Raw genomic sequence first — 21246 nt, forward strand, 5'->3', positions numbered from 1 at the left:
GGTAGACTTACTCATCAGCCTGCAAAGTATGCCATTAAAGCTCTCGGTTTCTCTGTTCATTTATTTAGTGCCAAAAGCGTATAATGTTCCAGAAAGTATATATCAAACATAGAGTACATATTACAGATGGTAGGTCTATTTAGTTCATGATTCATGAGAAGCAGCATGAGGAACCGGACGAGGAGACAGGCTCATCGGACAATATAGAAACCATTCGTCGCAACTTGCTTCTCTCTCATTCCATCTGTCATCGACCGGACCCCGAGGCGATGCAACGGCACCTGCTCTACTAGCTTCTGTCCCTGTACACGGGCATTGCTATATCCCTCGAGTGTACGGTCCTTCCAGCCTGTTGGCCGCTGTGGAACCTCACGCGCGCTTGGCTTCTCAGGTGCCCACGCCTGGTGAGCCAAAGTATTCTCCACGATGGATGCGTCGTATACATCCGCCAACATAGCAGCTTCGGCCGCCGCCTCCTGCGCTTCAGCCAGTTGCTGACTGGTACTTCCAGTCGGAGGTGGGATGTCTGGACGAAGGAATCCCATCATCCGAACTTCCAGTTTAGTAGTCTGCAGGGGAACTTCACCCAACAGACGTAGCGCCACTACACGTTTGGCTATCTGAGCCACGTTGACTCGTGCGACCTGTAACGGATCCAGAGTTCGCACTGATAGAATCGCGGGACACCATGGGCCAAACGAGGTGTCCTTTCCAGCACTGACATCAAACCGAGCCCAACCAAAGAAATACCCCCGGAGCTGCTCAAGCACCCAGTCGGGTACTTTTGAGAGAGCTAGTCTAGGAGTATCAGATGAGGCCACAGGAGAGGTCATCTGGCCTATCTGGGCGCGGGCCTTGAACCCCATGGGGAATGGATCCTGAGGACCATCTTCAATAGCGAATAAGGCAGGCTCGAAGGTTGTCGCCGGATTATTGTGGTCCTGGATACTTCGAGTGGCGCCGGGTGTCGGGTTGAAAGCTTCGCCCATTCGATTCTGGATTCCAGTGGTAGAATAGGCAGTCTTGGCTGCCGTTTGTGTCACCCACGAGGGGCGATAAGGGTTAACTTTAGACTGGATGGCAGTTTTAACAGGTGCAACCACTGTTTGAGCAGCAGTCTGTGCATATAATCCAGTGACCATCGCCCCAACTTCCAGCGGCAGGGTGCTCAGGCTGGCACCACGGATTGAACTGGGGCTGGCTGATGTTGAGAGCACACGGAAAACAGGACTATTTGCAAGAACCTTCTTCTTGGGTCCCTGACAGAGTACCAGCTGGAAATACCCATCGCCTGCCTCAGCTGGGATGCGCACCACAGCGGTCTCGCGCAGTTGATGCGTGTCGCGAGGTCGTGAGGGTGCCTTCTTGCGAAATTTCTTGACATCTCGCTGCCATGCGCGTTCATCGTCGGGGTTGACTTGGTCGGCCCTCAACGGCATGGATGGAGTGACATCCACCCAGCCATCACGAAAATGAAACAATGATTTGGCACGCATTCCCGTCTTTCCGGTCCATCCTTTGCTTTGCAGCCAATAGGTTCGATCTGGGGGCAGCGGGGCATCCGAGAAAACTGACACCGCGACGGACGTGCCAACACCGCGATAGAAAACGAGCCCGGAAGAGTGGCGGAGAATGGTAAAATGCTTGTTGGATTCGGTTGGGTGGTTAATCAGACCTCCCAGGAAGTGTCGTGCCTCGCCATATGCCTTTTGAATGGGGGATGGAGAGACTGGTGGCGGTGTAGAAGATGGCGTTGGCCCTGCACTCGTTGGCCGAGGAGGTAATCCAGGTGAACTACTTGACTGTCCGGCGTAGAGGTCCGTATAGGATGGGGGCTGTACCGGCACAAAATTTGGAGCCGTGGATGCATGAGGCAAGGTTGACGACAGATGATCGACGCCGGGCGCGGCCCGCAGATTCGGGTTGGACACCGGCTTCCGGCTGATACGGAATGCGTCAGGCGGGCGATCGGGATGTAAATACTCGTCGGTGGCCATGGGGAATTGATTATGGATTATGGATTATGAAATATGGACGGAATCAATGATGCATCCAGCCAGGGATCGTCACCAACCAGCTTAACTCTCGGCGGCTGCGGTTATTGGCTACAACTGTGCTGAGTCATATTGGTGCCTGAGGCAAGAAATTCATATAGATCGTGGTCAACTACGACGTGAATATGAAAATATCATCAATTGTTTCTATTGTGTTCATGGTCAATTCCTCAAAATTCTGAACGCCATAGCCTTGCAATGTATTCAATCACTGCATAGAAAGATTCTATTTTTTGCTTGCTCACTTCTCTGTGTCTAGTCGATGAGGTTGGCAACACCACGATCGCATGTCTCGGGTGATACTGAGGCAGCGATCGGGGAAATGCATTTGCTTCAGTTATTCCTCACGGCCTTTCTGGCTAGCGAGTAACTGATTAGAATGCTCGATCTCATTGTACGAAAAGCAGATTCCCATAAATTTCACCATGTCCTCCGCTGTTCATATCGATCTGTCATGTCAGTCTGCCATTCCGCCAACGACGGGAAAGTACAACGTACGCGTGATTCTATTCCCAGTGGTATCGTTCTCATCTCGTCCATTCATTCGGGTGAAATTTAGAACAAGGTCAATGCGTGGTCGTCGCGAGCTTTGATACATTTCCAGGCGCGCTGGAATGTCCTGTGCACACGTTCCAGCCGCCAACAATGTGGCGATGCTGATAGCATCTTCAATGGCCATTGCTCCTCCTTGACCCATATCTATTGGATATTACTAGTCAATATTGTACCAACTTCATGAACTGAGCCGCGCTTCTTACATGGTTGAAATGGGTGAGCGGCGTCGCCCAGAAGGGCAGCGTTGCCCTTGACCCAGGTCGGCAGTGTCTCCATATCATACAGCTCCCAAACTTTGAGGTTGTTTGTCGCGCTATTGATGATGTGCTTTACACCGGGAGAGAACTTGGAAAATGCATGCACAATGGTTTCCTTGTCTCCGACGGTTTGCCAGCCTATACCCCCACCATTAGCCAAAAATTGAGAATGAGAAAGAGCTATTACTTACTATCAATTTGGCTGTCTGATTTTTCTTCATTTGAAGGCATAAAAGCACACAGGTTGAACACTTTGCTGTCCGAGCATGGATAGGCAACGAGTCGACGGTCCTCAGCGGCCCACTCAATAAACACCCCGGGGTTCTGAACGTAATCCAGCGTTGACTGATGCTCTCTCAAAGAGTCCATGGGTAAAAGCCAACGGAAGCAAGACTTCCCTACCTGATACGGCGAAGGTGCCTCTGGCGCGACCAATTTGCGAACTTGGGACTGTAGGGTTCTCAGTATGCCAATCCGAACCCCATTGTTCTCTGAACTGCATGGAGGCTTACATGGAGTCCGTCCGCCCCGAGCACCAGGTCTGCTTCAAAAGTGCGCCCGTCTTCGATAGAGATCCAGGGCCGTGGCGCTTCGATGTTGATCTCTGTGATCTTGCACTGCGTGTGCAACGTGGCGGTCTCGACAGCTCGCTTTTTGAGATTATTGTGTAAATCGACACGATGCACAAGGTACCACTCCTGTAACGGAGTTAGAATTATACTTGGTGCTGAACCAGCGAGTCCACATACTGCCTGCCATTTTTGACGGATCACTGCAAATTCCTTCTTGTACTTCAAGTCGCCTTCGTATCCATACCGTTGAATCTAGAAGCAGTCTTAGCCAATGATCTTGGTTTTGATGATCATTTACTCACTTCATGAAGGAGTGTGCCGCCGAAGTCCATCGGGTTTATTCCCAACCATTGCAACAGCGCTGTGCAGTTGGGGGGAAGATGAATTGCAGCACCAGTTTCCTTGACAAATCCCGATTTTTCTAGAATCTGAACCCTTCATGTTAGCACGTTCTCGCCTGTCCACAGATTGCATATACTCACTACCACCCGGTGGCCTTGTTTGCCGAGAGCAATGGCAGCAGAGAGGCCCGCAATGCCGGCACCAACAACAAGCACATCCAAAGGCTGATTCGCTGTTTGAGTCATTATGTGCAATGTTTCCAGGAGGCATTGACCTCTGTCATTTAGGTTCTGGGGCGTTTTATGCTTCAGCGGCTAACAATAAATATCAGAGGGTCCCCCACTTCGCCCTCGGTATTCTTTAAAATGAATATCCTTTTCCGGAATACACCGAGACTATCTCCGGTCAATCCGGTGTGCAGTCGAATTAAAGATCTGCGCTCCCGCCGGATGATGCGAATGTCAAGCGGATTGGAAGCGCCTTGCAGGAACTTAGATCGACCGCCTTCGCTATCGTATCTCACATATCTATAATGTTAGCTGTTCGTTCCGTCACGTCTGATTCGCTCTCACGACTGAGTCTTGGCCTTCACCCTCCGTTTGCGTGCGCTCCGTATGCGTCGTCCGGGGGCTCCATATTTAAACCGCTTTCGTGTCTTTTATGTCTGGATGCCAGCATGATGGATCCATGGATAAAAGTTTTATACAGCACTAAACTGCTTTTGATTCTTGACATTCTTGGCATTGTGCGCTCATTTCGCTTACTATGCGTTCTGTATTATAAAAGGGATAGCTAGATTATATTTAGAATGCTAAACTTCTTCTAACTTGCGATTTTCGAGCACATGTGGGAATTACTAGTGTAATTCGTGGTGGATCACATACACCGGGCGGGTATCATCAGTTTAGTGGAAGAAAAGTTGTCGAGGGATGTATACAGTGCGTGCACTGCCATATAATCACCCCCTAAAGTCGGACCCCTACGGAGGTTTATAGCGGCCACTATGACAAAATCACGTAATTAGGATTTATGCCCGGTAGCAAAAAGTATTTTTGATTTCTTGTATCCACAGAAAAAAAACATACAGACTCCCTTCAATTGATTAGCGCTACCCATAATGTATGGAAGGGAGCACTCACCCTTTGGTATGTAAGAGAGAAAAACCCCTCCCTTTTGCCTCCCTCCCTCCCGCCTACGAGGTAGGGTCGTCTATAATCTATGTCGTCGTCGTACGGTACTCTAATTTATTAGTATCTGTCAAAAACCGGTAGCACATATACCCTAAATAGAGATATGATACACAAATAAATAAATATATAACAATTTAAGGGGCGAACTAGTCTAGTAAAGACTAGTACAAAATAGGAAATATAGATGTAGGGGTATCGTGATACGTCCAATTCTTGACAGTAGCGGGGATGACTTGCCTTTAGGAAAGAAAAAAAAAGCTAATCAAGTTAGACTCTACAATTTAGTCAATTGATTATAAATGTTGATCGTACGTCTTCAAAAATGTTAGGACTATCTGACAGTGCACGATACTACCATATATAGTGGACCTAGACATAGCGAAGCTAGAGAACTGACTAGCAGGCATTTTGGTAATAGAGAGGTATAAGAGGGAAATTCTCAAATATGCCTATTGCTGAGAAATTAGTATATACACCCTAGTAGAGCAGAGATGAAAGCAGTAAAATCAAGGTGTGTAATTTTGTCATGGTGGCCGCTATAAACCATCGTAGGACCCCCCCCTAAGTCCGCGCGGTTGTGGGTCAGACTTTAGGGGGCGATTATCCCTGTTTGGAACTACAATCAAAACCCCGCCCCAAGCCCTTTTCTTTTCTTAACGATTCGCACTTCGTTCTCTTAGTTCTCCCCAGTGCTATTATATTCCACAGTCAACTTTTACTCTTTCTTTTCATCCCACACCTAAAACAACTGCTACGCTATGGCTGAGCTACACGGTTCCTGTCATCCTGCTTTCAACTCAGTGCGAGACCTTTTGCAGCAAAAAATTGCTGATGGTGGTGAAGCGGGTGCTTCCCTCTGTATCAATATCGACGGCAAAAATGCCGTAGATCTCTGGGGTGGCTATGCAGATGCAAGCTCGAGCAAGCCATGGGAAGAAGACACTATCACTGGAATTTGGTCCTCTACTAAGGTTCTCACTATCCTGGCCGCTCACATTCTTGTTGATCGCGGTCTTTTGGATGTCAATGAGCCAGTGGCGAGATATTGGCCTGAATTCGCAGCAAACGGCAAAGAGAATGTTAAGGTCTCCCATATTCTAAGCCATACCTCTGGAGTTGTTGCCTTTGATGGGGGAATTACGATTGAGGAAATGCAAGATGAGCAAAAAGCAGCTCAGCGCCTTGCTAAACAAGCTCCTTGGTTTACTCCAGGATCACAGAGCGCATACCAATATACCAATTATGGTCTTCTGGTGGGTACGATTGTCCATCGTATCACAGGAAAGTCCCTGGCCCAGTTCATCAGCGAGGAGATCACTACACCTTTGGGGGCTGACTTCCAGCTTGGTGTCTCTGAGAAAGATGAGGCTAGGACTGCTGATACTATCCCGTTCCCACCGGATGCTATTCCTTCTGCAGAAGGCCTTGATCCTACCACTAGTATCCTACTTCGGTCTCTCATAGGATCTTTGATGGATGCTTCAACTCCCAACAACCCTATATTCCGAAAATCTCAGAATGGAGCTATGGGAGGATTTTCTAATGCACGGGCCCTTGCATCTGTCGGTTCTATTGTTGCTCTTGATGGTGCCGTCAATGATAGACAGTATCTTACTTCCCACACTGTCGATGAGATGTTAAAGGAACAAATCAGATCAGCTGATCCAAATATCATGACGAACTCGCGCTTCGCTCTTGGCCTTTCACTGCCAGCTACCGACGGTGTGTTGCCTTGTATTCCTGAAGAGGATGGAATTTGCTTCTGGGGTGGTTTTGGTGGATCTGTCGTCGTCATGGATCGCCGCCGGAGAATGACTATATCATACATCATGAACAAGATGGAATTTCGGGTGATTGGCAATTCTCGGTTTGATGTCTATTTACCTGAGATCTACAAGGCTTTTGAGAAGTACGACAAATCTTCACCGTAGATTTGGGGCGGAGAGGGGGTGCGGAGGGAATAGGCGCCGAAGGGCTGACCTGCTACTTAGCTACACTTTTACCTCCTAGCAATACAGTGCGTCTCGAAACTGGTGCGACTACCTATACTCTTTGATTGATTCTCTAGCCCAGCGCAAGGAGATATCGAGCTGTAAAATATCGCATTGACTATGGTGTTTGGGGTTGACTCCCTCGCTTACATGCAATATCGCTAAATTTGATTGGCTCAAACGGTGAATCTTGGCCTTGACACTCTTCATGCGAACGCTCCGGACGCGTCGTCCCTCGATATTTAAAACGATTTCGTGTTTGTCTTATATGTCTTGAGAAAGTGCCGAAATAACGATACGTGAGATCTGGAATTCAATGGAAGCAATCTGTGGGTGGAATATTCGTTCTAATATTGCCACAACTGCCACATTATCTTAAGAGACGCAAAGCGTATCCATAGAGACTGGTCGGGAAAGTAATGTAGTTCGAAATGCAGGTGCGATCGCCCCAACTAGCTCTCTGCCAAGCTCTTGAAGCAGAGATAGAATTTATAGCGGCATTTCATCAGATGATTTGGATCCGAGGACCGTGGTCTATTGCTCTGAAGTTGGTTGTCGAATCGCAAACAAAACTGGTTCCGAGTAACAGGCTCATATCCGGGCGAAATCGCATCCCATGAAAATTGTCCCTTTAATCGGTGTGTCGTAGTACGCGCTGATCTCTACAAAGCCATACTTTCGATATAACCGTTGTGCCGCGGTCATCTCGGGCAGCGTGTCGAGTCGAATGCCTCGATACCCCAAAGCTTTTGCGCGGTCGAGGACGGCCTCTACAAGCCGTTCACCAAGTCTTGTGCCGCGTGCTTCCTGGAGGACGTACAGCCGTTTCATCTCGCACCAGTTGTCTGAGCTACGACGGAGAGCAACGCATCCAACTGCGGCGGAGGGATGCGATCCCAGTGGGTCTGAAGACGTTTGATATGGTTGATAGCGATCTGGTTGTTTTTCCGTTCGTGCAATCAAGAGCGCACCTCCTTGGGATGCGACATACTTTCCGGGCAGGGAGTCGAGCTCATCCTGAAATTGTTGGAAGGTGAGGTCAATGCCTAGTGATGCAGCATAGCCAGAGAACAGGGCGAGAATTGTGTCAGAATCGTCGGGAAACCGTGCCGCCTCAATGTGGACGGCCATCTAGGGTGTCGGGCAGAGGTTCGCAAAGCAAGCCAGAGGTGTCGAACAGAAAGACAGCTTTGACACCACAAGATGACTCATACTGCAGAAAAACTGCCACAACTTTGTCTCGCAAAAGTACACCGATTCTTGACCCAGCGGCCTTACTATCCTAGGTTCAGGTTCCATTCATTCGCGGTAGTGGTGTAAATTCTTCGCCATAACTGATTCTGTGCATCTTCCATTGACTCATCCAAAGCAGGTTGATTTCAGTGAGGTCTATGGGGACCAGTACAAGGCCCTGCAAAGTATCGAGCATGGATATGCCCCGCCTAATTTGTTCAAACGCGCTTTGGTGAAATCGTGGACAAGAATAGAATTTAAGCATAGTATCAGATGGCGAAATCTTGCCAAATGTAATAGCCCTTCCCAAACTCCTTTGTGCCGTCAAAGATCAACCCCCCATCTATAAAACCCCAGGCTCTCAGTTGCCGTCGCTATATGCGCCTCGCAAGAACCTTGTCATCATCATTTACGCAGCATTATGTACCGCGACCCATGACTTATTGATAGGTTACATCGAATTCGGTGTCGCTTTGGATATTAACCTCGGCCAACACCTTGCCATTCTGCTGGATTTCCAGGATCGCTGAGTCGTTCACGCCAAAGTCTTCATCTTCGCTAGACTTGGCCTGAGCACCGCTAAACGTGACCTTGTCAAAGTTGACCAAAGCCACCATGGATGTACCGGAGTTGAAATCCTCAACAATCCACTCAACATTCTGACCAGCCAAGGTCGCGGTGGTCGAGGGCGCTGACAGCGTCGTGGTGACACTCTGACCGGAGGACTGGTTCTCTATGATGGCGACGCCCTGACTAGGTGAAGAAGACTCGACCTTGGCGAAGATAACATCGCCTGCGGACACGTCCAAGTCAAAGTTGTTTGCGTTGTTGGGATACCACTCGTACCAGGCATCGAAGCTGACGGTACCATTTTGAGTCCAGAAATCCACACCGGTCTGCAAAATTGCTGCGGTGTACGTGTCACCGTCAATGCCGACCCACGCGGAAGCAGCCTGCATTTCACCAGAGTTGTCGGTAGGGGTCGGACTCGGGACAGTAAATGTCGCCGAGACTGCTGTATAGGTACCGCTCGCGGGCGGCTTTTCACGAACGACTCCACCCCAGTTCTTGCTGTACTCGATGTTGGAGTCGCCGGAATTCTCCTTGAGAAGGACACCGTTCTCTTCGGCGGTGTTGTCGATCTTGTTAAGCGGCAGAGACTGGCGTGGTAGGGCACCACGCTTCTCTAAACGCTCGGCCAGGCCAGCCCGGGGCGCAGCGAGAGAGCTACCAGCCAGCATGGCGGCAGTGAGAGCCGTAGTGGTGAATTTCATATTGACAGTGGCAGTGGTACAGAGGGCCAGAGACTAGAAGAAGATGCCCACAGCAAGAACCAGAACTGTGGCGTGAGTAACCTATATGGGCCTGGTATCGACGCTGAGTTTTATATAGTTTGGTTCCATTCAAGTTGCATGCGGCACACCATCTCGCAAGGGACGCATGGGGCAATAGTTCGCATGTCATGTAGCTTTTGATTTTTGTCTCCGGAATCCTGGTCTGAGACAATATCAGGGACCCGCAGGTAGAGTGGAGGGACCGGCCTGGCATTGACCAAGGCACCGGACCAGTTCAAAATGGGAAAGACAGTCTATTGGCTTATTTGGTGCTGTCTCCCACTTGACCTTCTCCATTTAGTCTCTTCTGTCCGTCACAATGGCACATCAGCGGGCCTAGGTATGTATTTCCGTTATCGGCGTAAGGCCAGAGAGGTGAGGATACACCCTGAACCACAGATGGCGTTTCTGGGCGGAAGGAGCATTCCACATGCACCGTAGCATCTGACAGTGAAGATCGAGATGTTCAAGTGCGACGGAAAGGACAAGGATCGGCGTTGTAAACCCCCGATCTCTCGAGCCGCCAGATCTGTCAATCTTGGTTCGGTCACAATGTCCGGTCGGACGACAATACCCATTCTTCGTCAATAAATCCTACAATGCAATTCAAATCCAAGCAGTCGATCTGCCTGTCCAGGATGCCAGCTCATTCAGCGCACCCCAAGTGTTGAGGTATCGCAGGATATATGACCATATTCTACAGTAGAAACAACATCATATCCAAACATGCCTGCAGTAGCTAAGGCAGCGCCGAGCATAAAATTCATAGTGAAAATAAAATCCCTGTAGAATAAAATAATTCTGGCAAATGTCCCTCCAGCCGACGTCATCGCAGAAATAGGTTAGCGTACATACCAGACACGGCAGCAGCATTCCCCAGTCGGTTTATTGTTGATTCTATTGGCTCACGCCGTCTATGGATCGCCGGAAACACAAGATACTGTTGATGTCTTCTTGGCTCTATCTCGGGTATCCTCATGCGGCGTTGTTCCCAGCACGCGGCAGAAACATTCCTTGGTAGCAGATGATCGTGGTTAATTGAAGCCAGTCTTCTGCTCAAAATCACATGGGAAGCCGACGCATTTCGTCGAGACTCCAGTACTTGCGCATATTGTCTGCGCCAAGCGTCTGAACTTCCTCATCCAAATGAGCCCACAACACCTTACCAAAGCCCTCCATCAGCCGCTTCACTTCTTCTCGGCGCAGATCCTCTTCGCCAGAGCGACATTTCTCGAGGTATGCTTCTAGTTTCTCGAGTCCAGCATGGATCTGCTTATGCTGGCGAAGCAGGTCAAGTTCTTTCCGGAACTCGGGCATCTTTTTCGCCAGGATGGGGAAGATGTGTTGCTCTTCAATGGAATGATGAAAGTCCAGCTGCGAACAAAATTGTAGGCCCATAAGAATCATCTGGCGGGCCGATATCCCACCAGGGCGGTTCCCGGTGGCTGTACAGCCATCCCACAGCTGATTCCATGTTAAACGGAAGTGGGAATGCTGCATTTATTTGTAAGCACTTGAAAGACTTCAGAATAGGACATGATCTTGAGCTTACGAATTGATCCATGTGCTCCGACATGCGGTTGTATGCCCTAAATTCACTCGCAGACAGCGGAGCTGATGCCTTCTCGGTACTTTCCGGACATGCCGAGCTGCCATTCTTCGGAAACGGCATTGGGGTAGTTGAAAATGATCTGGCAGCAACAGGAATGGTAGACAGATAAGCTGCAAGAGCTGGCTGGCCACGGAAAAGTGGCGGGGCTAGGATTGAGCGCAATCCGCGCATGGGCAGTCGGCAGTTGTGCTTGAGCCAAAGCCGAAGGTAAGCTGGTCTGCAGAATCACTATCGACCAATCTCAGATCACAGATAAGTGCCCGGGTCTATAACAAAGGAGCCATCATGGGCATGGATGAAAAGTCTGGTGGAATTTGACGGGAGAGCGGATGATGCGAAAAGGGAATTTCTGATTCGGTGGCGGGGTCTCCAGGGCCGTCGGCATTAAAAATAGTCAAAGTCGCCGGTTTCCGATATGCGGAAACATGAAAGACCTGGGTTTACAAGGGCTTATTAAAGGAGACAAACGAAAGCTGCAAACCTCCCAGGGTGAATATATAACTATTTTTTAACACAGTAATAACTTGACTTGGTATGGCCTACCATGTAATAATCCTAAGGAAATAATGGCACGAACGGAATAGCTGTACTCGCTTTTGAATAGGTTAATTTTGATAATGCAGTTTATCGTTCTGTTAATGAGAAGGTACAAATCGACTAAGCAAAGCCAAAAAAGTCTACAAAAAAAGCATGTCCCAGATCCTCAATGGACGTGTGCCACCTCGGCAGGTGCCGTTGGACACAAATCTAGTACTTCACTGGCTTGGGAGAATTCTCCGTTCAATATAAGCACTTCTTCGGCACAACCACAGCCATGGAAAGGCCGGATCGCAATTTGACATCCGTGCTAACGGGCAATGCTGAGAGAGAAAGATGAGGGTCAGTAGAAGAGGCAAAACACAAGTGGTATGTTATTATCAATACACATCGTGGAACTTGGTCACGCGGGAAGATGGCAAGAGAATAATGAGACAAGAGGCCGCCGGCACGGGGAATCAAGAATTAGAAAGTAATAAGTCGTGACGCCATGGATGAGAGAAGGATTTCATTCAAAGTTCGGAGTGGTCAGCTTCCGGCTCGTTGAACTTTATACCACCCTTAATCTCCTGCCAGGCTAAGTCGAAACGCGCCCCCATCAGCCAGGCCACAAACATCTAGACCGAGTCAGTAAAATCCGAGAATCATGCCAGATTGCCATGTACATACCATCGAAAAAGCAACCATAAAGATGACGGCACCCATCATGGCCAACATGAAAAAGATGTCCTGCTTGGATTCGTCGTCCGCCTGCTTCTGCTCCTGCTCTTCCTTGGTCAATTCACCCGTCACCTGGCGCTTGATTTCTTCCGCCTTCTGGGACGGGAATATGCTCTCAATGAACTTCTCAATCTGCAGCATATACATTAGTACCCCCATTGGCAGCACCTTTAGATAGCTCAAGCTCACCTTGCCGCACACAATGCTGATCTTCAAGAAATTGGGATCTTTAGGAGTATTCTTCTGGTGAATCTTGCGCGTGTAGATCCGGAAGCTATCACACAAAACCTGAAGGTTCTGCGTCGACTGGGTCATGAGGTTGCAGGCTTCTCCCTTGGTGATCTTGATGTTTCGTTGGAAGAGGGCTGGGTTGCGGAAACACAGTTCCATGGTGGCAATAGCCATGGACTGCGGGATGGCGCAAAAGTTGAAGATGCTCTGCTCCCGCAGACCAGCAAGGTAGAACAGACACTCCTCCGCATGCTCCAAAGCATTAAGAATCATCTCAGAGCTGCAGTTCAGGGCGGCCTCGCGGTTCTCCGGCTTGAACAGATCCTCAAATTGATCGACGTGGTTAGACCAGATCTCCTTCGGCCAGAACCGTCGGTTGTCGTCAAAATCCTCGCGGATGTCACGGATGATGTTAGTCTTCTGTAAGAAAAGCCCCATTGACCTATGTAGGTGCGGACGCTTCAGCAGAGCGGGGTTGCCGAACTCAGCCTCCACGAACAAACGAGTAAGACCCTCACCGACTAGGCCCGCCACGTAGTAGCAGTACAGGTCGTATTCCTCGACGGTCTTCATGCTGGCGTCATCTAGCGCGGCCTTGCGGCAGTAGTCGGCCATACCATTTCCCATCTTATCGGTGATGTCCTTGATGATAGCTTGGTAGGCCGGCTTCATATTCTTGAACTCGGTGATCACATTGTGAAACTGAACCAGCAGCTCACGATCCTTCTCCTCCGGCCGATTCCCATCGAAGTTCCAGCCATCTTTGGTCAGGATATCTTTGAAATTCCGGAGGAGAGGTTCCTTGGTTTCCAGAGGAATTGAGGTGTCATCTTCGATGGTATCCAGACCTCGAAGCACCAGGTAGAACACACACACCGGGAGCAGTAGTTCGGGATGTAGCTCCTTAATCACAGCGCTGAAACTTCGACTGGTCTGATCCAGGAACTTGAAACAGATCTTCTGCGTCTCGGTCTCATCCTTCTCATTCCGCTCATGGGGCGGGTTGTGCCAGACTTTCCTGTGTCAAGAACATGATGAGCGAAAGATCGGGATGAACAGGAGTCCAGAGGCAGCTTCATACGAACCATTGAAGAATTGCCCTCAACTCGAAGGGGTGGAAGGTATAGTAAAGGACATTGCCAATGGCCCCCATGGTGTGTGGGGAAACGCGCAGGTGCGGGAGCTGGCAGGAGTGGAATTCAAAGCCCAACAGAGGGGAAGTAATTATAAGGGCGTAAAGGAGAACAATGAAAATAGGGAGAAGGAATTGAAGACGGAGGTAAAGAAGAGGGGAATCGGAAAGGAGGTGAAGAGGCAGAGAGAATGAAGGGAAAAGGAAAAGGAAAAGGGGGGAAGTGACAGAAGCGAGATGGAGAAGCGAGAAAAATCGCTTACCGCCAACAGTCAGCAGAAGTGATCCCGTGATCCGAAGACTCCCCGCCGCATGACGATTGGGAGGACCATCAGGCAGAAAAACAAAAAGAAACAACAATCAACTCTCTCTCTCTTTCTGCGTTCTTCCAGCTCATTTTCTCGGCCTGCACCAAGGGCTCTTACCTCCCACGATGGTCGCGGACACTACATACTACGATGTTTTGGGCGTGCCACCCACGGCCTCCGAGCTCGAGATCAAGAAGGCGTACCGGAAGCTGGCTATTACCACTCACCCAGGTATGACGCGTGGAGCTCACCGTGGTCGGACTAAGTAGTACTGATGCACAATGCAGACAAGAACCCCGGCGATGCAACTGCACATGAAAGGTTCCAGGCGGTACGCGCGGGTTCCCTAACTAGACAGCGCAGTGAACTAATACCATCGCATGATAGATCGGAGAGGCCTACCAAGTCCTCAGCAGTGAGGATCTGCGAAAGCGCTATGATAAGTTTGGCAAGGAGGACGCCATGCCCGGTGGTGGCTTTGGTGAGTCCATGATTCCGGAGCTGGCGGCATGGCCACATTACTGACCTCTTTTTCTTCTCCCCGACAGAGGACCCGTCTGAGTTCTTCAGCATGATATTTGGTGGCGAAGCGTTTGTTGATCTTATTGGAGAGATCTCGCTCATGAAGGACCTGACTACGACGATGGACATCACCGTGGAACAGATGGAGGAAGAAGAGCTGGCCGCGTCAGCCGAGCAAAAGTTGAATATCCATGACGAGGAAGTCAAGGCCGCCGGTGCAGATAGCGCATCTGCCGCCGAACCCCACGCACCGACAGCGTCAGTGTCCGAGGCCCAGCCTCATGTGGCCTCGGAGACGTCCGCTCAGAGCTCCGGTACTAGCACCCCTCGACGATACCTCGGCCAGCAGGCCATCATGGACAAGTCGGAGGAAGAGGCGCGCATGGAGGCAGCTGGTCTGTCGCAGGAAGAGAAGGATTTGCGCAAGAAGGAAAAGAAGAAGGGCCTGTCCAAGGAGCAACAGGAGCGCCTGGCCGCCTTCGAGGAAGAACGAAGGAAAGCGCGCGAGGAGCGTGTCCATACCCTGGCGAACAAGCTCATCGATCGCGTCAGCGTATGGACCGAGACCGATAAAGGCAAGGATGTGACGTACGCGTTCGAGGAGAAGATTCGGCTGGAGGTCGAGAACCTGAAGATGGAGTCGTTTGGCCTCGAGATTTTACATGCCGTTGGTGCCACCTATGTTCAGAAAGGTACATCGTTCCTTAAATCGCAAAAGTTCCTCGGCATCTCCGGGTTCTTCTCGCGGCTGAAGGACAAGGGCACGCTGGCAAAGGAGACGTGGACGACCATCTCCACGGCGATCGAGGCGCAGATGACCATGGAGGAAATGGCCAAACTGGAGGAACGGGGCGGTGAGGACTGGACAGATGAAAGGAAGGCCGAATACGAGAAGAGGGTTACGGGCAAGATTCTAGCTGCGGCATGGCGCGGCAGCAAGTTTGAGATCCAGAGTGTCCTGCGCGATGTGTGTGACCAGATTCTGGGTGACAAGAAGATCCGACTGGAAAAGCGAATCGAACGTGCTCACGCACTAGTGATTGCTGGTAACATCTACGCAAAGGTATGATAGTGCTTTGTACGCTCTTCATTTGATTGTACTAACTCATTGCCAGGCTGAACGCGACCCTGAGGAGGAAGGCGATTACATGGCTTTTGAACAGCTCATGGCCGAGGCCATGTCCAAGAAAGGCAAGGATGAGAAGAAAACAAAGAAGTCGAAGCATGGCTTTGGGCACAGCCACGAGCAGCCCGAAACGGAGAAGGTCCCCGTTGCTTAATCTTTCTTTGTTTCTGTGTTTTGTCTCCCCCCTCGCGGGTTTGTTTTTTTATTTTCTGGACATACATGCGCGGTCTGCTGTGTTTTCTTACAGGGGGCTCAAATTGATGATCCTCTTCTTTATTTCCCGGCGACCTTCCGGTCAATCCTCGATTGAATGAGGCGCAGAGGTTGTTCGAGTACTAGAATGCTTTATATATCTTGGTATCCATGCGGTCCGATTGTCTCCTTCAGCAAGAAGAAATCTATTTTCACAAAAAAGATATGCACACGTCCCGATACATTCGCAGTTCGTATATTCAAGTCGGAGGTATCAACAAGCTCAAAATTACTCCATCGATTCACCGTTCACGACTAATTAATTGTTCATATGCAACATTATTATCCCACTACCTGGCCCGCTATTATTCATCTGATGGAAACGACAAGACTGGTGTTGGCGACGGTGGGCGACTGACATGGCTACTCGTCGCAATTCGCAGTGTTCGACGACGGTGTTCAGTCATGGTGGGTGCTTTCGCCATTGAGCTCGGCGCTCTGGCCGGCCGACAGTGAAGAGGCATCATGCAACTGCGGCTGATAATGAAGCGCTTCAGTATCCCGTGTGGACAGATCTGATGCAACAACAGGGGTCATACTCATCGGCACGTCGTGCGCCGGCGGACCTGCACCCGCCGGTGCATCTGCAGCCCGAGACTTCCTCAAAGACTGATAGCCTGCCCAGTCCGAGGCCAGCACACCGCAGAGCGTCAAGATGGTTAGGATGAAGAGGGCCATGAATAGTAGCCTGGTGGTAGACAATCCGGGATTAGTTGTTGCGGCGGTAAACAGGGAAACAACTCACCAGAGGAGCACCGCAAAGGCAATTACGGCGTTCAGGTAATCCGATGTGCTGGTGCCGCCGCCGAGATAGGAGGCGATATCAGCGAAAGAGGCCAACCAGAACACCATGGTGACGAAGTAAACGGCTGTGAAGACGATGCCGAGGATCATGTTCAGCTTCGAGCTGGACCCTTTGCGTGTGAAGAACCATGGAAGGAACAGCGATGCTCCGGTGACCAGCATGCTCCAGACCGCGGTGAAGAGGAGGAAGTCGACGATAGGCGGCGCGCTGATGTTAACGTTTTCGTAGCCATAGCCGCCCCACGGATCGTAATAGGACACTCGGTGCGATCCAGTCCAAGCAGATGCAACATAGGCGGCTAAGCCCAGCTCGATAATTGAAAAGACCAACGACGTGCCTAGTAGGGCATAGAGGGCGATGTCGAGCGCTAGCATGGTGAGCGGAGGGCGAGCAAGAACAGAAAGGACGCCAAAGTGACCGCCAGCGCACCAGGGCGGCTTGCTCTTTATGTATCAACTATTGTTAGTTTGTCCCCACACGTGCACTTGGTGTGGTTTTTCCCTCGCTCCAGGTTGCCCCCCTTGGACCTCATCCAGCCTCTCGTATCTGTGGTAGCTCCTGAGTGGCACACACTTCTGGCGCGCTCGTATCCTCAGGGATCAGCTATATCTCGTGTTCTGAACCAGTCCCATTCCTATTGAGTGCCACCAAACTCTGTTGCAACGCCTGGTCTGGCCAGCCAGCCAGCCTCTTGAGCGGCCAAGACAACAAGGCGTCCGTCCCGACCCGTATCAGTGCAAGGTAAGCGAGAATCGTAATTCGGGCTGCCATGGCCAAGAAGCAGCTCCTGAGCAAAGCAGGGCGACGGGGCAGCTTACAATAAGAACGGAGACCGCCTGCTCGACTTGTGCATTATTATTGTTTAATGTGACTGACTGATCAAGGCCGTAAGTTGGGTGTCGGTTCGCGACGTGGGCACGCCAGAAATATTAATTTTGGGAGCGAATACGTGCCTAATGCCTCACCGCACCTCGTACTATTACATAGGGCTTGCAGCAAAAGTCCCCGATAACAAAATTCACTTGTGCCAGGGCGGCCGTTTCTGGCGTCGCTAGAGGCTGAAAATAGCCTCTCCGGCACAGCCCGGTACATGCACGCACCTCCTCCTCATGACCATGCGCGCGTACCTACCCCTGTAACGAGCGGCGGCGTCACGGCTCCTGGTCCAGGAGCCGGGGTCATCCCCTGATGCCAAAACACCGAATGCTCTGCATGAAACAAAAAAATCAGAGCAATTCAAAAGTTTGCCAATGTCAAGATCTCACAAGCCATGAACATGTCTCGTCTACGCGGTGTGATCTAGAACAAATTAATTGGTTTGGACTCTGAATTTCTTAGATTGACTGTGATAATACCACTTTGGAGTTTGCCTTGATTCCTGACACATCTTTCGATTTGCCGGGAAAATGAGATACGAAGGTGACAACCACATTGTCTCACCTTCACAAGGCTGGAATCATTTGAAGCGACGCCAAAGCCGCAAGTGTTCTGACTGATACGAATTATTAAACCTGGATCATCGACTTTGGAGGTGGATATACTCAAGGATGGGTTAAAGAAGGTAAGATGGAGACAATTGACGGTGATCAAGGGGTCTTTCTAAAATCAAAGAGCTCCTTCACTGAGAGAAACCTCATCAAGGAAGCAGGCTCTAGAGAGCGAGGATGACAGCTAGTACATGTGTGACACCGAACTGGTCCGTCGCTACCAGCTGGCGGTTGAGGAGTTGAGCTCGGCGATGGTTCCTCGTCTCGAAGCATCCAAAGAGAACAACAACTAACAGACCGACACCGACCGCAATGACGTAAACCCAGTAGAACCTCCTCCAGCCTAGAGCCGCGGCCTCGTAGGAACAAATAGATATGTAGAGCGGTCTTACCGAATCCCGCAGCTTAAATCTCTTTTCGCCATTTTGGCATATCGACAGAGGAGACCGTATACTGCCCGGATAGCAGTCTTGCCGTGGTGGCACATATCATGCCATTTGCTCAATATTCATGTGAAAAGAATCCTTTAAGACTGGGGTAGAATAATTTCAACCAACCACAGATACCCTAAACTCAGCGCGTGGACAATCCCCGCCGGCCTTTTGTCATCCTGTATCGATCGCCCTGCCTTATCTGCCAGCAGGTGACATTCTCCCGAGCTTCGGTAGGTCCAGGCAGTCGTACGATGTCGGATTTGCGGTGTCCGGCCGAGCTGCCGAGTATGCTTGCTAATATGGTTCAGTTATGCCTTCTCCGGAAGCTTATTTGGACTGGCGTTCTTCTTCTAGTCCATTTAATGCGATGGTTCCAGGACGTCAAACCTCGGCTATAGAGATGGGCATTGCTTTTGTGGTCGCATTTTGGCCCTCACTCCACATGTAAATATGAAAAGTTCTAGCTGTATACAGCGTACTTTTTGTTTTTATCCGGCTATGCTGACCGCTATCTAAGACTTACTTGAATATGGGGAGTGATGATGAGCAGTGGATTAGGGATGCCCCGCGGCGGGACCGTATCCTCGGTCCGCTCGCTCGTTCAAATGGGGGCGGCGTCATATGAACGCGTGCATAATGAGTACTATAGCTTGGTGATGGTGCGATTCAAGGGTTACTATCATTAAAATGCGCAGCATAGTCAATAGGGCGTATGCTTTTGAGTTGAAAGGTCACAATATATATAAGATGACGAGGTATCAGTATTTGAATTAACAGAAACTAATCAAAACCGACAACTTCATAATATACTTCCATATCCTCCATCTATCATGGAATGGCCTTTCATGTCACATAGCCTGAGGAACTGGCTGTCCAAAAGCCTGGCAGATGAGTCGCCGAAGCAGTGCGTGCTTTACGCCTTGTTAGGGCTGAGTGTGTATATGGCACTGGTATCATTTCTGCGTTTCCAGAGACGACAAAACTTGCAAAAGGAATATCCTTATCCGGCTCGAGAGTCTATGGGCAACATGACAGATCATGATGCCTGGGCCATTCAGAAACAGATCATGCAGATGGAATTCCCATCCACGGTGGTCAAGTCCTTACAGTTTGCTCTCTTCCGCGTACGCAACTCTTTCCCGCGTACATATCAAACTAGACTAACTTTGCTGCAGACATATGGAATCCCCACTATATCGACACTACTGCTGAAGACATCGCAGTTCTCTGACTCGGCCACCTCATTCAAGCGCTACGCAGACACAGGTGCCTTAATTGGCGAATTCATGGCCTTTGAGCCAAGCTCAGAGCGAGCACAAACGGCAATTGCTCGAACGAAATTCCTGCACAAGGGCTATCGGGCAAGTGGCAAGATCTTAGAGGATGACATGATTTACACATTAAGCCTATTCGCAACGGAGCCGATACGTTTCGTGGAGCTGTACGAATGGCGCAAAATGACCGACCTGGAAAAATGTGCCGTGGGTACATACTGGAAGAGCCTCGGTGACGCTCTGGAAATCAGCTATGATGTCCTACCCTCTGGCAAGACCGGCTTTCGTGACGGGATCCACTGGCTGGATGAAGTCCGTACCTGGAGCTTGCAGTACGAGAAGCAGCATATGAAGCCGCATCCGCGCAACAAGGAGATTGCCGATAAGACGATTGACGTGCTCGTGTATAGTCTCCCAGGTTTCATGAAGCCGCTAGGTGTATACTTTGTTTCGTTTCTGATGGACGACCGCCTGCGCAATTCGATGATGTAATTACAAAACCTCTCTTCTCATTCAGAAGCAAGACTGACAATTATCAATTAGGATTGATCCAGCGCCACCGGCTTTTAGCACAATCCTTTCATCCCTAATTAGCATGCGCCGGGGTTATCTACGCTACTTGGCACTCCCTCGACCAAATTCCATGCGCTTGGACGTCTTCAGCGAGAAACCGAACAAGCACGGCAAGAATTTCTTGCTGATGTACGAAGGCGCTCCATTCTATGTGCAGCCGACCATCTGGAACCGCTGGGGCCCTTTGGCGTGGTTCAAATGGATGATCGGGCAGCCGTTGCCAGGTGATGAGGGCGACAAGTATTGCCCAAAGGGATACTTTACGCCGGATCTGGGGCCTAAGTACTTCGAAGGCAAGGGACGGAAGGAGCTGGAGGTGATCAAGGAGAGCTTGCGAGCCCAGCGGACAGGACGGTGCCCGTTCCCGTGATTGTAGTTTGGGGTTTCCATAAAATTGCGATATCTGAGTTAACGAATGTGGGCTGGTGCTTTTTTATTCGACTGAATGTCATCGCGTAGTTATTCGGTGTCAATTAGTCGATAGCTGAGAGGATATCCAATGGAATATTTCTTAAGGTGGAAAACATCAATATAGATCGGAATCAAGATAAGAGAGAGAAGAGTTGGTTCGATTTCTACACAAGACCTCATTGACATCAAGTTTGGGGCAAGCATCCAAATACCAACTCCACGATCATGGGAACAAAAACAAAAATCGGGTATCTATCAGGGTAACCGGAATCAACATATTCAAAACATCAAATG

At 50.0% G+C, this 21246-nt stretch overlaps 10 protein-coding genes across 10 annotated transcripts; 3 read left to right on the forward strand and 7 right to left on the reverse strand.

Moving 5' to 3' along the window:
- Nucleotides 1–191: 191 nt before the first annotated feature.
- PFLUO_LOCUS3389 (uncharacterized protein) lies at nt 192–1997 on the reverse strand (the record flags this gene model as incomplete). Its single annotated transcript, XM_073780630.1, has 1 exon — nt 192–1997. One exon carries the CDS (start codon nt 1995–1997, stop codon nt 192–194), a length of 1806 nt encoding a protein of 601 aa, XP_073637466.1.
- A 756-nt stretch (nt 1998–2753) lies between these two features.
- On the reverse strand, nt 2754–4025 carry PFLUO_LOCUS3390 (uncharacterized protein; the record flags this gene model as incomplete). The annotated part of the gene is made up of 6 exons (XM_073780631.1): nt 2754–3004; nt 3058–3316; nt 3379–3564; nt 3616–3690; nt 3741–3866; nt 3921–4025. The coding sequence occupies 6 exons, from the start codon at nt 4023–4025 to the stop codon at nt 2754–2756; spliced, it is 1002 nt and encodes a 333-aa protein (XP_073637467.1).
- Nucleotides 4026–5728: 1703 nt separating this feature from the next.
- Nucleotides 5729–6901, forward strand: PFLUO_LOCUS3391 (uncharacterized protein; the record flags this gene model as incomplete). Its single annotated transcript, XM_073780632.1, has 1 exon — nt 5729–6901. One exon carries the CDS (start codon nt 5729–5731, stop codon nt 6899–6901), a length of 1173 nt encoding a protein of 390 aa, XP_073637468.1.
- Nucleotides 6902–7552: 651 nt separating this feature from the next.
- PFLUO_LOCUS3392 (uncharacterized protein) lies at nt 7553–8092 on the reverse strand (the record flags this gene model as incomplete). Its single annotated transcript, XM_073780634.1, has 1 exon — nt 7553–8092. The coding sequence occupies one exon, from the start codon at nt 8090–8092 to the stop codon at nt 7553–7555; it is 540 nt and encodes a 179-aa protein (XP_073637469.1).
- A 542-nt stretch (nt 8093–8634) lies between these two features.
- PFLUO_LOCUS3393 (uncharacterized protein) lies at nt 8635–9468 on the reverse strand (the record flags this gene model as incomplete). The annotated part of the gene is made up of 1 exon (XM_073780635.1): nt 8635–9468. One exon carries the CDS (start codon nt 9466–9468, stop codon nt 8635–8637), a length of 834 nt encoding a protein of 277 aa, XP_073637470.1.
- Nucleotides 9469–10590: 1122 nt separating this feature from the next.
- On the reverse strand, nt 10591–10935 carry PFLUO_LOCUS3394 (uncharacterized protein; the record flags this gene model as incomplete). The annotated part of the gene is made up of 1 exon (XM_073780636.1): nt 10591–10935. The coding sequence occupies one exon, from the start codon at nt 10933–10935 to the stop codon at nt 10591–10593; it is 345 nt and encodes a 114-aa protein (XP_073637471.1).
- A 1254-nt stretch (nt 10936–12189) lies between these two features.
- Nucleotides 12190–13781, reverse strand: PFLUO_LOCUS3395 (bifunctional farnesyl-diphosphate farnesyltransferase/squalene synthase; the record flags this gene model as incomplete). The annotated part of the gene is made up of 4 exons (XM_073780637.1): nt 12190–12294; nt 12347–12529; nt 12587–13646; nt 13714–13781. The coding sequence occupies 4 exons, from the start codon at nt 13779–13781 to the stop codon at nt 12190–12192; spliced, it is 1416 nt and encodes a 471-aa protein (XP_073637472.1).
- A 412-nt stretch (nt 13782–14193) lies between these two features.
- PFLUO_LOCUS3396 (DnaJ-like protein) lies at nt 14194–15870 on the forward strand (the record flags this gene model as incomplete). The annotated part of the gene is made up of 5 exons (XM_073780638.1): nt 14194–14299; nt 14356–14399; nt 14456–14549; nt 14617–15653; nt 15706–15870. 5 exons carry the CDS (start codon nt 14194–14196, stop codon nt 15868–15870), a joined length of 1446 nt encoding a protein of 481 aa, XP_073637473.1.
- A 497-nt stretch (nt 15871–16367) lies between these two features.
- Nucleotides 16368–17147, reverse strand: PFLUO_LOCUS3397 (uncharacterized protein; the record flags this gene model as incomplete). Its single annotated transcript, XM_073780639.1, has 2 exons — nt 16368–16656; nt 16714–17147. The coding sequence occupies 2 exons, from the start codon at nt 17145–17147 to the stop codon at nt 16368–16370; spliced, it is 723 nt and encodes a 240-aa protein (XP_073637474.1).
- Nucleotides 17148–19524: 2377 nt separating this feature from the next.
- PFLUO_LOCUS3398 (uncharacterized protein) lies at nt 19525–20911 on the forward strand (the record flags this gene model as incomplete). The annotated part of the gene is made up of 3 exons (XM_073780640.1): nt 19525–19818; nt 19870–20456; nt 20512–20911. 3 exons carry the CDS (start codon nt 19525–19527, stop codon nt 20909–20911), a joined length of 1281 nt encoding a protein of 426 aa, XP_073637475.1.
- Between the last annotated feature and the right edge of the window lie 335 nt (nt 20912–21246).

Source organism: Penicillium psychrofluorescens (genome assembly GCF_964197705.1).
Source record: "Penicillium psychrofluorescens genome assembly, chromosome: 2".
NCBI lineage: Eukaryota > Fungi > Ascomycota > Eurotiomycetes > Eurotiales > Aspergillaceae > Penicillium > Penicillium psychrofluorescens.